General features: G+C 39.8%; 2 protein-coding genes across 2 annotated transcripts; both read right to left on the reverse strand.

The window, feature by feature from the left end:
• Positions 1-3,101: 3,101 nt before the first annotated feature.
• Positions 3,102-4,098, reverse strand: LOC104443719 (21 kDa protein). The gene has a single exon (XM_010057231.3). The coding sequence runs from the start codon at positions 3,925-3,927 to the stop codon at positions 3,292-3,294; it is 636 nt and encodes a 211-aa protein (XP_010055533.2). The 5' UTR covers positions 3,928-4,098; the 3' UTR covers positions 3,102-3,291.
• Positions 4,099-7,928: 3,830 nt separating this feature from the next.
• On the reverse strand, positions 7,929-8,819 carry LOC104443720 (21 kDa protein). The gene has a single exon (XM_010057232.3). The coding sequence runs from the start codon at positions 8,748-8,750 to the stop codon at positions 8,118-8,120; it is 633 nt and encodes a 210-aa protein (XP_010055534.2). The 5' UTR covers positions 8,751-8,819; the 3' UTR covers positions 7,929-8,117.
• Between the last annotated feature and the right edge of the window lie 8,338 nt (positions 8,820-17,157).

Genomic DNA, 17,157 nt, shown 5'->3' on the forward strand with positions numbered 1-17,157 from the left:
AATCTCATGCAACTACCGTCACAGATCATATGCGATTCCTGTACGACCGCTGCATTAAAAAACAACAAGTCCACGTTTCTCGCTTCTCGAGAAGGCGCAGACCACACGGCCAGTTGCACAATGTCAACCCCATCGATTCAAACTTGTTTCCCGTGTCAGGGTCTCCCAGCACTTGCCTCAGACTCAGAGCAATATAATAAAAAACAGCCACTGCCAGTTATTAGAAGCTGTCCCTTCCTGTCTAGTGCTCTATTTCCTAGTCTCCTCGTGGGTCTGTTGCGCATTAAAAGATCCTGTCTCAGAATTTGCTTGACCAGCAATGCCGATACTGGTTCTGGTCTCTCCCTTGCTTCTGTAAAGAAAAAAAGATGGGATTACACAACTTGAGTTATGGCGTGGCACGTTACCCAATCCTTGGTCAAACCTCCAAACTTGCCTTGGATCTGAAGATTATCTAGGGTTGTCCAAAACCGCCTCCTTTAATGCGTGTACACGCATGAAGATGACCGTCGAGATGGATTTTGTATCCGCAAATAATGAATCATAGAATTTTATGATCAAGGATCAAACTTAGCTTCTCATAAATTTAACGAGTACCTAAGACTACTAGGCAAATGGTTCTTCTTAGAACAATTTAAAGGGTCTTTTATCACTTTTTCGCGTGTAAGTCAATTTATGTACCTATGAAAGACACGTGAAATGTTCTTACCAAAAGAAAAAAAAAGACACATGGAATGTACAATGAGATATCTAAAGAACCAAAAAATATATAAGATGAAAAATGATGGACATGATAAGGATCGATGGAAGAGAGTGTTAGGGTTCAGGCTCATGCAATTATGTTGGTTAAATCACTTTTTTCTCAAAATATTTAAATTGTTCAAAAACAGAGATATTATCTGTGTATAGCACGTTTCTTACCAATCGGCAAAGAATGAGGATATTTGAAATTAAATCGCAAGACTTGACAGCCATTTAAGATGACGACGAGGATTGTGTGATGAATCCCAATGATATATTGTCATCGCTATATATTTTGATTTTATAAGCTCATATTAGCTAACTCAAAATTTGAAAAACTAGCTAGGCATCCACATTAAAATTGGGGCTACGTGTCCTTAGGTACACGCTATCGGTCCATTGACTAAACATTACATCGTTGATGATTTTTGTTGGGTCGACTGCATTAATGGGGAGACAATATTGCTGGTTGACTCCACTTTATTAGAATTTATCGAAAGAAAACAAAATAAATCAAAACACAATAGATAAAAATAAAATAAAATCCACCATTGGCGAACGCATCTCCCACATAAGCCCAGTCAAACTTCTAGCTGCGCCTCTAAAAGTCTGAAGTCGTGCATTGGGCGGGGAACAAATTATCTTTTCAGCTCACGTGTGGATTTTTGTTTCCCTTTTCCATATGTACAACACAATCGTCACCCATGTTCTAACAACAATTTAGGCATGCGTTTACTAAGGCTCCGTTTGTTTTGTAAAAAATAATTTTCAGGAAAATGTTTTCCGAATTTTCCGGCGTTTGTTTCGAGGAAAATGAATTTCTTGGAGAAAATGTTGTCCATGAAAGGAAAAAAGTCTTATAAATTAAGGAAAATATTTTCCACTTTTGAAAAGTGGAAAATATTTTCCTCACTTAATTTCTCTTATCTCATACATTTACAAATCCTCACTTCCTCCTCCTCTTTTTTGTTAGAATTATTTTTTAATTTTCTATTTCTTTTCTTTTTTTCTTTGTTTCCCATCTTCTTCTTTCTTGGCTAGTCGTTGGCCGTTGCCAAGCGAACCTCAAGCTCATCGATCTCAAGTTTGCGCTTTGCATTCTTGCTTATCTTTTTCTTTATTTATTATACCTTGCAATTGTAGATTACTCAAGCAAAGGGCTCTACATGCTTTGCTTCTTTTTTCTTTTATTTATTAGATCACAAAAGACGCAAGAGGAAAACAGGCCATTCAACTGGAAGATTCTCATGAGGGCTATACATGCTTTGTTTCTTTTCTCTTTTGTTTCTTTTTAAAATCTATATGAACATTTTTTAGAGTAGATGAACGTTTGGTGACAATGAGGAAACAAAAATATGAAGTAAGTTTTCTTGGTAAAGGCAAATTCATATTTGATGGATTTGTAAGTTGGTAAGTGATGCACGCCTAAGTGGTGAAGTATTAGAAAGTATTTTCCTTACCAAACACCGGAAAATATTTTTCGAAACATTTTCAGGATTTAGCCGAATACCAAAAAATATTGTCATTTTTCTGGAAAATCATTTCTGGGAAAATATTTTCCAAAAATGGCCCATTTTCCGCGAAACGTACGGACCTTAAGACTTGCTACATTGATTTGATTTCTCTTTGGACCAAGATTAACGTTTTCGTAATTCGAGTTTGAATGCACCGCTGGAATTGTCTGATAACTTTAAGAAAATCTCGAACTTCAAGTTCTCCTAGATGAAGATTATGGTGTGGAAGTGAAGGATTAGGGTCGAGGTCTTGGCAATCGTGATTGTATTGATCATAGATCTAGAGGAGAGGCTCGTCGAAGTCGAAAGGTGAAGGCTCGACCCAAATTGACGGGAAGTTCGATTCCTCCTTGACGTATGCATGTACATCAGAGGCTGAATTATGTAGTGACAGAGCCAGAAATCTGGCTTAGGAAGGCGAAATTCCTAGCACAACTCACTTTAATTTTCAATTCCAAATTTTGGTAATCATTCAGTAATACCAACTTAATTAATTTACAATAATGAAACAAAGCCTAATTATTCAAGAAAATGCAACATAGTACGACCACTTATATTTGAAAATAGAGAATTATTACCAATTCACATCTTACTTTATTTATATTCATGAAGGAAGGAAATCAATTTTAAAGACTGAGTTACAATGTTTAGCCGATATAGTCTTTTGGGTTTAAATCATAAAAATTTGTTTTCCAAAGTACATGAAAAACTAAATATATGTTGGTATTGCGTTCAAACTTGTTGGAGATTTTATGTATCGTTCCTGCTAATTATGATAAAGATTTGGGTAATCAATAGTCATATTGCTTCGTGAGGGGATTGTTTTACCTTAGAGAGAAACGGACGTGAGAGCAAAACATCACTTTTCTTGCAATTCACATATTTCACAAAACTTCTTACATTCACAGAACATGAACAGGCGACAGCAACAGCAGAACTCACGTTCCTACATGCGTTATATATCTAAACACTTCTCTTTCTCATGACCATTTACACCAAACCCAGAACTATCATTCTTTCAGTCTCAACAGCAGACCTACGGCTGTCCCTTGGCCCCGCGGTGCCTCGACCTGTACCTGTCCACGAGGGCCAGCGCGTTGCTCACCACCTGCGCCAGCTCCCCCACCTGCCCCCGCACCGAGTTCTTCACGCTCCCGTCCATGTCCGACCTCGCGAACCCGTCGAGGCACGTGTTCTCGTCGGTAAGGGCCCCGCTCACCCACGTCTGCACGTTGCTCATGTGCCAATCGAACGCCTCCCCAGCGGCCCCCTGGCCTCCCATCTGGCCGAGCTCGTCGATCGCCTGGCTCAGCCGGCTCACGCTGTTGCCGACGTTCTGGACGCAGTCCTGCACGGCCTGGGACTCCCGGGTCGTGATGCCCCGGAGCCGGGACAGGCGCCCAACGTGGGACGCGGCGGCGCGGGCCCGGGCGAGGCTGACCTGGAGCGCGGCCCGGGCGAGCTGGCGGGGGTCCTGCTGGACGGAGGCGGCGTAGCCAGAGAGGCACTGGACGCAGAGCGCCGGGTAGCGCGTGGACCTGCAGGAGGACTTGATGAAGGCCGTGTTGGAAGCTGTCGCGGGCTGTGAGTTCGATGGTTCGAGGAGCGCCGCGAAGAAGAGGAGGACGTGGAAGAGGAAGAGGAAGGAGAGAGATGGTTTTGCTTTGGCCATGTTCACGTCTGCGTTTGAGGTTAGAGAGAGTGCGTGTGCGTTTGAGGTTGGAGAGAGTATGTGTGTGCGTGGAGGTGAAAGGCATTGTAGAGTGCATGGTTTATATCGGTTTATATAAGGAAGTTTACAGAGAGAGGTGCCCACTTGGAAGCTCCACTGGAGTCAATGTTTATCCATGTCGCATTTTTCGTTTATTTATTTATGTGGTGGCAAAAGAAGAAGAAGAAGAAGAAGAAGAAGAAATGCCGTCACGTGACTGCCTGCCGCCCCTTTTGAGCTCCCTTCATTTAGGGTTTGCATTTGTTTATGTTCTTAAGTCGGTACCATTATATTGACCCATTTCGACTTCATTTTCTCCCCATGGTATCATGCTTTAGATTTCTTCAGTGAGAACAGAAATTGGGAGTTCGATTTGTCCTTATACACAAATAAAAAGTGCTTGACTTATACTTGATCAAGTGACATCTATTATAACATTATTAATGTGATTTTACGTTCAGTTTATTATTACTCATGTTACCTAGTTTTATTGATGATTTATTGTCCGCATTAAGGTGCATGATAACTATGGTATTTGCTCAATATTAAAATTGGTGTTGATGAAAAACATTATCCGAAAGGGATGTGGACATATAAATAAGTTATTTAAGTCAAATCCTCTTCTTATTAATCTTAAAATCTGATGATCAAAAAACACACCATCAACGTTGAGAAGGTAATTGGCTAGAAACATTTATTCACCAATCGTGCAAGACTTTGCGAAGATGAGTTTTAAGATAGTTTGGGTGCTGGAGGGCTGACGCCGGAGGAACAACTCTAGAACGATACAATAATCCTATGGATGAACTGGCGACGCCAACCGGCTGAGTACAAGCCTGCCAAGATGGTTCTTCTTCTTTCTGGATGCTTCTTCCCTGTCACTCAAATTTCATGCAACTACCGTCACAGATTATACGCGATTCCCCTACGACCGCAGCATTAAAAAATCACAAGTCGACGTCTCTCGCTTCTCAAGAAAGCGCAGACCACGGCCAGACGGCCAGTTGCACAATGTCAAGCCGTCGATTCAAACTTGTTTCGCGTGTCAGGAAGGCACCTAGCACTTGCCTCAGACTCAGAGCAATATAATAAAAACTAGCCACTGCCAATTATTAGAAGCTGATCCTTTTGGTCTTCTGGGGTTCTATTTCCTTGTGTCCTCGTGGGTCTGTTGCGCATTAAAAGATCCTGTCTCAGAAATTGCTTGACCAGCAATGCCGTGCTGATTCCCGTCTCTCCCCTGTTTCTGTAATGAAAAATAATAATTGGATTACACAACTTGAGCTATGGCGTGGCACGTTATCCAAACCTTGTTCAAATCTCTAAATTTGGCTTCGATCTTAAGTTTGTCTAGGGTTGTCCAAAACCGCCTTCTTTCGTGCGTGTACACATATGAAGATGACCATCGAGATGAATTTCGTACCCACAGGTAATGAGTTGTGGGATTATATGATCAAGGATCAGCTTTGCTTCTTGATGATATGACATGTTCGCATGTAAGTCAATTCATATACATTTGAAAGACGGGATGTACGACGAGTAACTAAAGAATTGAAAAAAAAAATGAGACGAAAAATGACGGGCATTATAAGGATCGATGGAGGAGGGTATGTTAAGGTTTAGGCTGAAATCACTTATTTATATTGAAATATTTCAACTGTTCGGAAACAGGGTACTAATAATATGCGCACAGCATGTTTCTTACCGATCACCAAAGAACGAGGGTGTTTGAAATTTAATCGCAAGACTCGACGGCCATTTTAGACGAGGACGAGGACGGTGCGATGAATTTTAAGGATATAATGTCATGCCTATATATTTTGATTTTATTAGCTCATATTAGCTAACTCAAAATTTGCCAAAAACTAGCTAGAGATCCACATTAAAATTGGGGCTACATCTTCTTGGGTACACGCTAACGGTCCATTGACTAAACATAACATCGTTGATGATTTTTGTTGGATCGATTGCATTAATGGGGGAAAATTTTGCCGGTCAAATCCATTTTATCAGAATTCATAAAAAGAAATCAAAACACAATAGATTTTAAAAAAAAAAAATTCCACCATCAGTGATTGCCTCTCTCCCACATAAGCTTGGTCAAACTTCCAGCTTTGTCTCTAAGGGCGCGTTTGGTAACTTTTCTATTCAAAATTGTTCTACGTAACAAAAATAGAAAAAACTATTTCTGTTTCAAGAAACAATTTTTGAACAGAAGAACACGTTTAGTAATTGCACAAAATTTCTATTCTTGGAATAGAAAAAGAACAGAAACACGTTTGGTAAACTTGTATAATTTTTTTTTGTTTATTTTAATTTTATTTTTCCTTTTTATTTTTTATTTTTCTTTCTCTTTTTTTCTCTTTCGCGTCGCCGACCACGGCGAGCTCGCCGGAGGCCAGCCCCGGCCCCAGCAAGGCTTGGCCTCGCCTAGGCCGGGAGAGCTCGACCTCGCCAATGGCCGGTGACGCTCCGGCCAAAGAAAAAGAAAAATAAAAAAGAAGAAGAAAAAGGAGAAAATAATATATATATATATATATATATATATATATATAAGTTTTCTATTTTTGTTCTTTTGTTTCTTCAAAAAATGTTTTCGGAAACAAAAAACAAGTTTTTCTTGTTTATTATTTCTGTTCCCGGGAACAAAATTATAGATTTTAAACAAAAGCGTAAAGAACGCGTTTTGCTTTTTTTTTTTTTTGTTTCCGGAACAAAAGAATAGAAATTGTTTTCCGGGAACCAAAAAAAAAAAAAGAACTCAAACAAATAGGCCCTAAAAGTCTGAAGTCGTGCATCGGGCAGGGGAAAAACTTATTTTTTCAGCTCACGTGTTGATTTTTCTTTCCCTTTTCCATATTTACAAGACAATCATCACCCATGTTCTAACAACGAGTTAGGCATGCGTTCATCAAGACTTACTACATTGATTTTCATTTCGCTTTGCTCAAAGGTTAATGTTTTTGTTAATTCGAGTTTGGGAGTACCGCGGCTCTCGTCTAATAAATTTAAGAAAATCTCGAACTTCGAGTTCTCCTAGATGAAGACTATGGTGGAAGTGAAGGATTAGGGTCTCGGGAATCATAATCTATATCGATCATAGATTCGGAGGGGGACATCGAAGTCGAAAGGCACAGGCTTGACCCAAATTGACAGGAACTTCGGTTCCTCCTTGACGTATGCACATATATCAGAGGTTGATTTATGTAGTGATATACCCCGAAATCTCGCCCGGAAATCTCGCTTAGCAGGGGCGAGATTTGAGCACAACTAACTTTAATTTTCAATTCCAAATTTTGGTAAGCATCAAGTAATACCAACTTAATTGATGTACAATAATGCAACAAAAGCTAACTATTCATGAATATGCAACATGCGGTTGAAATGTGATTAAAGAGTACAACCATGTATATGTGAAAATAAAGAATCACTTGGGTGTTTTCATCTCGTGGAAAACTAGCGATTCGGAAAATATTTTCTGAAGAATGATCGCTTGTATAATTTACAAAATTAAATGAATGGAAAATATTTTCATTTCCCGCGAAAATAGCTAGATGCAGATTGTTATCGATAATAAAAATATTTTCCATTGACTAATTTTTCTAAACAATATAAACAATCATTTTTCGGAAAATATTTTCTACATCACTCATTTTATGCTAAACGAACACATTCGAAATTTGAATCTTACTTTATTTGTATACCTGAAGGAAGGAAATCGATTTTGAAACTGAATTACAATGTTTGGTCGATATAGTCTGTTGGATTTAATTCATAGAAGTTTGTGTTCTAAAGTACGAGAAAAACTAAATATATGTTGGTATTGCGTTAACGTAGAAACTCAAACTTGTTGGAGATTTAATGTATCGATCCTGCCAATTGTGGTCTATAATTGGGTAATGTTAAGTCAAATTGCTCTGTGACGGGAGTGTCCTTACTTCTTCCTTAGAGAGAAGCGCACGGGAGAGCAAACATCACTTTTCTTGCAATTCACATATTCCACGAAACTTCTTACATTCACACGACATGAACACGTGACAGCAACAGCAGAACTCTCGTTCCTACATACGTTGTATGTCTAAACACTTATCTTTCTCATCACCATTTACACCAGTCCCAGAACTATCATCTTCCCACCGTGATGCCCTGATCTAAGGCTGTCCTTTGGCCCTGCGGTGCTTCGACCCGTAACTGTTCACGAGGCCCAGCGCGTTGCTCACCACCTGCGTCAGCTCCACCACCTGCCCCCGCACCGAGTTCTTCACGCTCCCATCCATGTCTGACCTCGCGAACCCGTCGAGGCACGTGCTCTCGTCGGTAAGGGCCCCGCTCACCCATGTCTGCAAGTTGCTCATGTGCCAATCGAATGCAGTCCCCGCGGTCCCCTGGCCTCCCATCTGGCCGAGCTCGTCGATCGACTGGCTCAACTGGCTCACGCTGTGGCCGACGATCTGCACGCAGTCCTGCACAGCCTGGGACTCCCGGGGCTTGATGCCGTGGTACTGGGACAGCCGGCCCACGTAGGAGCAAGCGGCGTTGGCCCGGTCGAGGCTGACCTGGAGCGCGGCCCGGGCGAGCAGGCGGAAGTCCTGCTGGACGGTGGCGGCGTAGCCAGAGAGGCACTGGACGCAGAGCGTCGGGTAGCGGGTGGCCCCGCAGGAGGACTTGATGAAGTCCGCGTTGGTAGCCGTCGAGGGCTGTGAGTTCGACGGTTCGAGGTGGGCCGTGAAGAAGAGGACGTGGAAGAGGAAGAGGATGGAGAGAGATGATTTTGCTTTGGCCATGTTTATGTCTGTGTTTGAGGTTAGAGAGTGTGCGTGTGCGTTCGAGGTTGGAGAGAGTACGTTTATGTGAAAAGGCATCGGGGAGTGCATGGTTTATATAAGGAAGTTTACAGAGAGAGAGAGAGAGAGAGAGATAGAGAGAGAGGTGCCAACTCGGAAGCTCCACTCAAGTCAATGTTTATCTTTGTCGTACTTTGCATTTCTATTATTAATTCGTTTAGCGGCAAAAGTGTCGGAAAATTAAAAAATGAAGTCACGTGACTGCCTGCCTGCCCTCTTGACCTCCCCTCATTTATGTTCTTGAAGTCGGTAACATTAGACTCGACCTATTTCGACTTCATTCCTCGATGGTGTGGTGCTTCGATTACTTCAGCAAGAACAGAAATCGCGAGTTCGATTTGTCCTAATACACAAACGAGACTGCTTTGTCTAATGCTCGACTAAGCGGTATCGAACAATGGTGTTTGGCTTATCAAGTGACGGGAGAGAGAGGTTCTTGTGTCAATAAACTAAACTAAACTAACCACTTAATAAGAAATAACGACATTCATAGGGGTCATATAAAAACAAAAAATGGGTTCTCGGACGGCTTTCGGATTCCATAAAATCTGTCGCCCTAACTTTGTGATATCAAATTTTGCAACTTAGGAACGTAAAATCTAAGTGTTAGTGTAAGTTAATAAATTGGCGCGATATCTCTAGGGTTTAGATCAAGGAGTGTTGTGAATTTAGGTTTAATTTGGATTCGCAAGATATCTTGAGTCTGTCCAAAGTCCTTAAATCCCCTAATCTCGGGGCAATCTCTTATATGGACAAAGCTTTGTTGTTTTGTAATTGTCGCTAAATCCGTCAGGGGGCGATTTTTACTTCTAACAGAAAAACTAATGAACTTTCAAAAAAAATCACGCAGAGTCTGATGTCGGTGGAGAAATTAATGTCCGAATGGATTGTGACTATGCATAGATCAGCTAAAGAAAGAATACACGACATCTAAGCAAGCAAGGACATATTCAAGGTTTAATTCAAACATCAAACCACAAGAGAAAAGCAAAACAGAAAGGGTGCGTTCAATGTTCATGGCCTTACTCGAGCATTTCCATTTCGATGGTCTTTAATATTTGAACTAGTAGCGTGATTTCTCTCATTTTAGCTTGGTCGCAACCTCAAGCATAAAGATAATGGAGAGCTGGGACTTTGAGAGGGTGCATATATTATTTCTTTCAAATGTTAATAAACCATCGTTGATAATGGGACTATTTTATGTTGAGTAACATTTCTGGGTGATACAAATCATCGTTTCGGTAAGTATTTTTCAAATTATTCGTTTGCAGCGAAACAAATCGATTCCGCGTGAAACGAAAACTAATTGTAAATTATGCTCTGGGACAGTTGGATACAGGAGGGCCGACACTTGAGGAACAACTCTACAACGAAAAAATTACAATAATCCTATAAGAATGAACTGAGGACGCCAATATCCAGCCGAGTACATGCCTCCCAAGGTGAGTTCTTCTTCCTTTCCGGATGCTTCCTCCGAGTCGCTCGATTTCATGCAACTACCACAATAGATTAACGCATAATTCGTGCGCAACCGCAGATTAAACAATCGAAGTCCACGTTTCTCGTATCTCGAGGATCGCAGAAGATGGCAAACTGCACAATATCAACCTGTCAGTTTGATCCCCTTTCACGTGTCTAGAAGTCACCTACCACTTGCCTCGAAGCATTAGAATAACACGGGTTGGCAATTAAAAAAAAAAAAAAACAGCCGGAGCCAGTTATTTCGAAGCTGTTCGTTAGGTCTAGGGTTTCCATTTCGTTTTGTCCTTGTTGGGTCGGTCCCTGCATTAAAGATTTCTCTTGGAAATAGTTTAACCGGCAATGCCGGCGTCGATTCCCTTCTCTCCCTTGTCTCTGCCTGCAGCTGGACATAGGTTTCTTACCAATCCTTCAGATCTGTTCAAACCAAAACTTACTTGAACGTTGAGGTTATCCATGTTTATCCGCAGCTGCCCCACGTTCATGAAGTTGACTGTCGAGATGAATTCGTATGCTACGCAAACGTTTCTTCTTCTATGAGTTTGAACGTTCCTATAAACACTTTTCTCGCGTGGAAACTGGTTCGTATACATATGAAAGACGCGTGGATGTACGACAAGATACCCCAAGAACGAAAAGGTAAGTAGAAAACATGAAATAACAGGCGTGAAAAAGATCGATTGAAGGGAAGGTTGGGGTTCAAGTAGGTGACATTGGGTTGGATAAATTGCAAGTCTTGACAGCTATTTTAGATGCGAATCTCGATAATAATATTATCATGCCTATATATTTTTATTTTATAAGCTTGTGTTAGCCAACTCAAAATTTTAAAAACTAGCTAGTGATCCATACTAAAATTGGGACTACATCTTTCTAGGCACACGCTATCGATCCATTGACTAAACCCGATATAGTCGTTGATTTTTGTTGGGTTGACTGCATTAATTGGGAGACAGCGTTGCTGGATTGACTCCATTTCATTAGTAGCTGCAAAAAGAAAACGAAGGAAGACGAAAAACAATGAGAAAAAACCTCCACCATTATCGGTCGCATTTCCCACACAAGCCTGGTCAAACCTTTAGCTACGCGCTTTCAAGCCTGTAGTCGTGCAATCCCCTTGAGCTCGCGTGTAACATTTTTCTTTCCCCTTTCCATATTCACAAGACAATTTGGAAAAATAAAAAACCAAGGGTTTGCTTTAGCATTACACATGTTCTATCAATGGTTTAAACATGCGTCTATTATGAGTTGTTATAATGATTTTGCTTTCGATTTTGGATAAAGATGAACGTTTTTTTATATCAAGCTTGAGTGTACAGTGACTCACATTTGATAAATTTAAGAAGATCTCGAATTTCAAGTACTTCTAGATGGAGATTGTGGAGAAAGATAAAGGCTAGAGTCGAGGTCTTTACCGGCCCTTGTCGGCCCTTGGCGAGCGCTGGCGAGGGCTGGGCGAGGCCACCTCTCACCGGATTCGGCAAGGGGATCCTTGCCTAGCCAACGCCAGAGGCCGGCAACGGCTGGCGAGCACTGGGAAGCCCTCGCCAGCCTCGCCTGGACGAGACAAAACACATTGAGAGAAAACCTCCCCCATTATCGATCGCATCTCCCACATAAACCTGGTCAAACCTTTAGGTATGCCTCAAGTCTGCGGTCGTGCATTGCGTGGAGGAGAAAAACTATCATTTTGAGCTCACGTGTTGATTTTTCTTTCTCCTTTCCTTATTCACTAGACATATTGGAAAATAAAAAAAACATGGGTTTGCTTAAGCATCACCCATGTTCTACCAATGGTTTAAGGATGCGTCTATTAAGACTTGTTACTGTGGATTTTGCTTCCGATTTTGGATAAAGATGAACGTTCTTTATTTCGGTTTGAGTGTACAGTGACTTACATGTGATAAATTTAAGAAGATCACGAATTTCAAATACTTCTAGATGGAGATTATTGTGGAAGAGAAGGTGTAGAGTCGAGGTCTCGACGGTCGGGACTCCACTCGTAGATATAGAGGACGGATAGTGAAATACGAAGGCTCCACCCAAATTCACAGCAAATTTGGTTCCTCCTTGGTATAAATAGATAGATTTAGAGGCTGAATTACGCAGTGATGAAGCCAGAAATCTGGCTTGGGGGAGGGTGACATTTATAGCACAACCGACTTTAATTTTCAATCCCAAATTCCAGTAATGCAATGTCAACTTAATTAATTAATAAATAATGCAACAAAACCTAACTATTCGTGTGAATTTAATAATCTTTAAATCTTACTTTATCTTTATTCATGAAGAAATGAAATCGATTCTAAAAACTAAGTGAGTTGAAAAGAAAATAAGTCATTCAAAACCAATGTTTAGGCAATACGGTCATTTGAGTTTATTTTGTGAAAATTCTTATTTTTAAGTACATGAAGACGTAAATTTATTTTGGTGTTGCATTACGATAGAAACTCAAGCTTATTAGAGATTTAATACAACATTCCTGCCAATTATGAAGTATGCAAAATTTTAAAAACTCATGGAAAAAAGATGATTCTAGAGAGACATTTCTCTCTCTCTCTCTCTCTCTCTCTCTCTCTCTCTCTCTCTCTCTCTATATATATATATATATAGATATTTCAAATAATTATATCCCTACATTTTTTAACAACTCTTCTTAAGACACCTTTCAATAAAATATTTAGATGTTTAGGCAACCTAGAAATACCAGAATTCTTGAGAGAAAAGATGAGGTACAATTCTTCAACATCAAATGCCCCTCTTTGGCTCCATGGCCAGAATTACGTATTTATGTTGAATTGTAATTAAGGTGTCCGAGGCGATATGTGGATAAGATTTCTCTGAATAACTTACCGATCACTAGAAAATTTCATTAAGTTACTCTTGATTAGTCTCATTACAAATTGAAGTTTTTCGACAAGAGAGAATCTAACATAACAATGCATTGTCCCACTTGGTTCATTAGTTACTTTATCTAGAGCAAATTACTACCTAAGACCACCATCCGTCACGACCGAGTGAAATTTCCTTGGTCGATGTTATGTTAGTTGAAATTCACTTGATCCGTGACTGAAGGTGTCCAAATTAAGTGTTCAGTACTTTAAATTAATGTATACCTACATTAGAAAGTTAATAAACATACATGCGTATCCACACACATTCAAACACCAAATTCGAAGACACTCAAGTTACATTTGTTTTACAAAAAATTTCATAATAAAGGAAATTTTTTTTCATGAAAATCATTTTAAAAGGAAAATAGTTAGTTTTATTTGCTTGGTGGTCTAGAAAAAGTTATTTTCTTCTAGCAAGAAGGAAAAGCTACTTTCCCTCGTTCTAAGCTTATCGAAGATCGATTAATTTTCCATCATTTAAATACCAAAAAGTTATAAAAAAAAAATTCTAGAATAATTTTCCTTCAAATAAACAAACCAATAATTTTATTGTGCAACTGCGTATAAAGTACTAACCAAGATGTTGACATAAATCGAAGTGGAAAGCTAAAGACACCCAAAGTTTGGGGCAGGTCGTGTCGTCTTTAATGCCTTTCCGCATCTCCTGATGTTCGAGATTTGCTTTTCCGGAAAAGGAGAAAAGTAGGACGATAGAGTTGAGCCGGTCCGGCCCATGAAGACCCTATCTTGGGCTTTCCCATTCGACCCAACATACAATGCCTCAATCCAATTCGATGGGCCCAAAGTTTTCTCCGGGCCCATCTCCCTCGAAAGGAAGCAGTTCCCATTATCACCACCACGCTTACTGTCCACTAGACCAGTCAAAATAGGTCATAGACCCATTTGTTAACCCATATGAATGTGAAATAGATCATAACTGGGCTAATTAAATCAAGTAAATTGTATAAACGGGTTTAAACATACTATGGGTGTTATATGAGTCATATATGGGTTTATGACCTATTTATATCTAGCTCACTTTATAGCTCTCTTTTCATTCTCTCTCATTCTCACATAGCCTCCCACTCACGCGTTCCTCTAGGTATAAGTTTTTGTAAATTGGAATGAATGGCAATGTGTTTTAACAATATAAGTTAGATCGACATGAGTCAAAAAAATGCTATACAAATAAAATGAGTTATAAATGGGTGGATAGGTTAATTTTGGTCAGATACTATTTATAATCCGACCTAAACTTGACCTGACTCACCCGTTTAATAGGTTCACCATCGACGAAGCGAGGAAGTCTCCCAAATCTATACATGTCTCGACGACGACTCTTTTTGGCACTTCCGGCGGACATTTTATCAAGATGCAATCAGCTTCTTTCCGGCCACATCGCTCGTGGGTTCGGGACAAGATTGAACACAATCCCGTTCTGCCTAACACTTCTTCGCAAATCGGTTCCCATTCGGACCGGGTCCTCTTTTTTCAGGTGCGAAAGGAGGACATTTCAGGACCCCCGCGAATGGCGGACTTTTGTCTCTTGGATAACCGCGTGAAGATGTCGGAAAGGAGGTTTTTCTTTTCCGGTTTTCATCTCCGTGGGATGTCGCGTGATTTTCACCCGCCACCACCGTGTAAAATGCTAGGAAACCTACGAATTATTTACTTTTTTAGTCGTTTTTTAGGGTAATATTTTAGAATAATTACTCTATTCTTTTTGGCGCTTTTCTCGTCGGTGTCTAATTGGGGAAATCCAACGTCTCCTGTCCGCTTGAAGAAGGCTCCATCCTGTCGCAGTCGATCGTCGTTCAACAATCAATATTGTACGGGCACAGAAAATTATTAGGGTACTTTCGTTGACCATAATGCTTCATTTCTACACGCAAACGCCGGCTGTAACGAGACTCTTTCTCTCCCCCTCATTTGTTTAGTAGCATAGACGCCCGCGATTGATTTCTGAGTACATCTAAGCCAATCATTGTCCGATATTTTGTTCTTTTGAGAATTGTAGATTAGGAAATACACGTTGTTTGACAGGATCCGAGAAGTAGGTGAGACGTCCCATTAAATTTTACTACCTAATAGTGAGTTTTATGAATCGAAAATATAAGAGATGCGCATGAAAATATATGGATATAATTTTAAAAATAGGGAGTATTTATTGAATTTCTTTTTGTGCGACAGGCGTTGAATTGGCTACGAGTTTGGGCAATCCCCCTCATCAAACAAGAAACGAATTGGGTTGGTGGGGGTAAAGATATGTAATTCACCAGTCGATGCCTTCTAATTCAATAATTAGCCAACTAAGTTAAAAAAGAAAAAGAGAGCAAGATATTAGCAAATAAAACGTGCGTTGGCGGGTCAAATATTTTGAAAGATCATTATTCTTTTTCTGACATAAGCATGTGGCGCCTTGGAATTTGGACAGCTGGTTCCTTCCCGAAAGCGACATCAAAAATCCAATCGAGGGCCATCCGAATTTTAAAATTTTCAATCTTGACTTGTCAATTCAAGGGGGCGGTAAGATCAAATCTTTACGTTTGATGTTCAAAATTCTCGACCTAATTGGTCACTTTCTATGTCGCGCACATGACGTACGAAATGTAATTTGCTTGTCCATCTCGTCATTTAAAGAACAGAAAGTTCGCTTCTGATGACTATTTCAACGAAATAAACATAGAGTGAACATGGTTGTGCAGTTCCCAAATAATACACGTAGCTCTAGCTGCGTGTTGATAGTGATTAGGGTCGTATCCTGATTTTATGCGTCTTTTTTCTTTTTGTCCTATTGTATTTCTGTGTTTTAAGGTTTATCTAATTAGAGTCCTTAGGATTAACCTGAGTTTTTTTTTTTTATCGAAGTTCCTCCTAGTTTGAGCGTAATCAATTTGGGTTAATTTGTTAAAGCCGATCAGAGTATTGACACGACCAACGTGAGCGTCATATTCAAAAATGCCCTTGTCATATCTAGCAAGGGCTCACGAGCCACAACAAGGGTGTTGTAACCCTTGCACACTATCGTTATGGCTGATGAGGACTCATAAGCCCTCGCTCTGGCCCTCCTTGCCTGCCCTTATTGTGGCCCACGAGGATCGTAGCTTCCTTATTAAATTGGTAAATTCATAAAGGGTTTAGGACTAAATTAACATAATCAAAAAGTTTATGATTGAATTAGTCATCGTACAATAAAAGCCCCATATCTTAACTTTGTGTAATCATTTGAGAAGGAGCTCAACTTTGGAACTATTGACATATCGGATTATGATTCACTCTTACTCAAGATATTAAGCTGATGAGTTATATAAGATAAACTAGGATATTAATTATTGCACCTTACACCAAATCTCAAATACAAGATTTCTTACGCTAAAGACCCTTGTGCACATAGGAGCCTGATTGGACAAATAAAAAAGTGTTAATATTAAGAAGAAATTTCAAATTGATGAACTTATAAGTTGTAACAAATTTACCTCAAATTAAATTTTTAATAATAAAAAACTTCAAACTGGTGCATTTTATTTGTTACTTTCAATTAAATTGAATTAATATCATAAAAAAGCACAAATTGTTACCTCTATAACAAACAAATGATAAAATCTCAAATCGATATACCCGTCAATTACCATTTGTCATTAAATTCAATAATTTGACGATAAAATTTAACATAAATTAATGTAAAGTAAATTCATTATAGCTTTACAAATCCAGGGATTTAGGGATAAATCGTTATATATGTATCGGTTTGATATGTTTAAAATCAAATACCTGATGGAAAAAAGAAATGGAAAGACTTGCGTCCAAAGTCTTCCCATACTGCCAAGAGCGAATGCCGCCACGCCACGTCGGGCGGAACAAACAATAATGAATTCGGGCGAATGGAAAAAGGAGGAAAAAGAAGGAGCGCGTGAGGGCACGCGAGAAGCAAGCGCGTGGGGACGCCGCGCTCACGAAAGTTTTCAAATAGTTCA

This window comes from Eucalyptus grandis, chromosome 5 (assembly GCF_016545825.1).
Source record: "Eucalyptus grandis isolate ANBG69807.140 chromosome 5, ASM1654582v1, whole genome shotgun sequence".
NCBI lineage: Eukaryota > Viridiplantae > Streptophyta > Magnoliopsida > Myrtales > Myrtaceae > Eucalyptus > Eucalyptus grandis.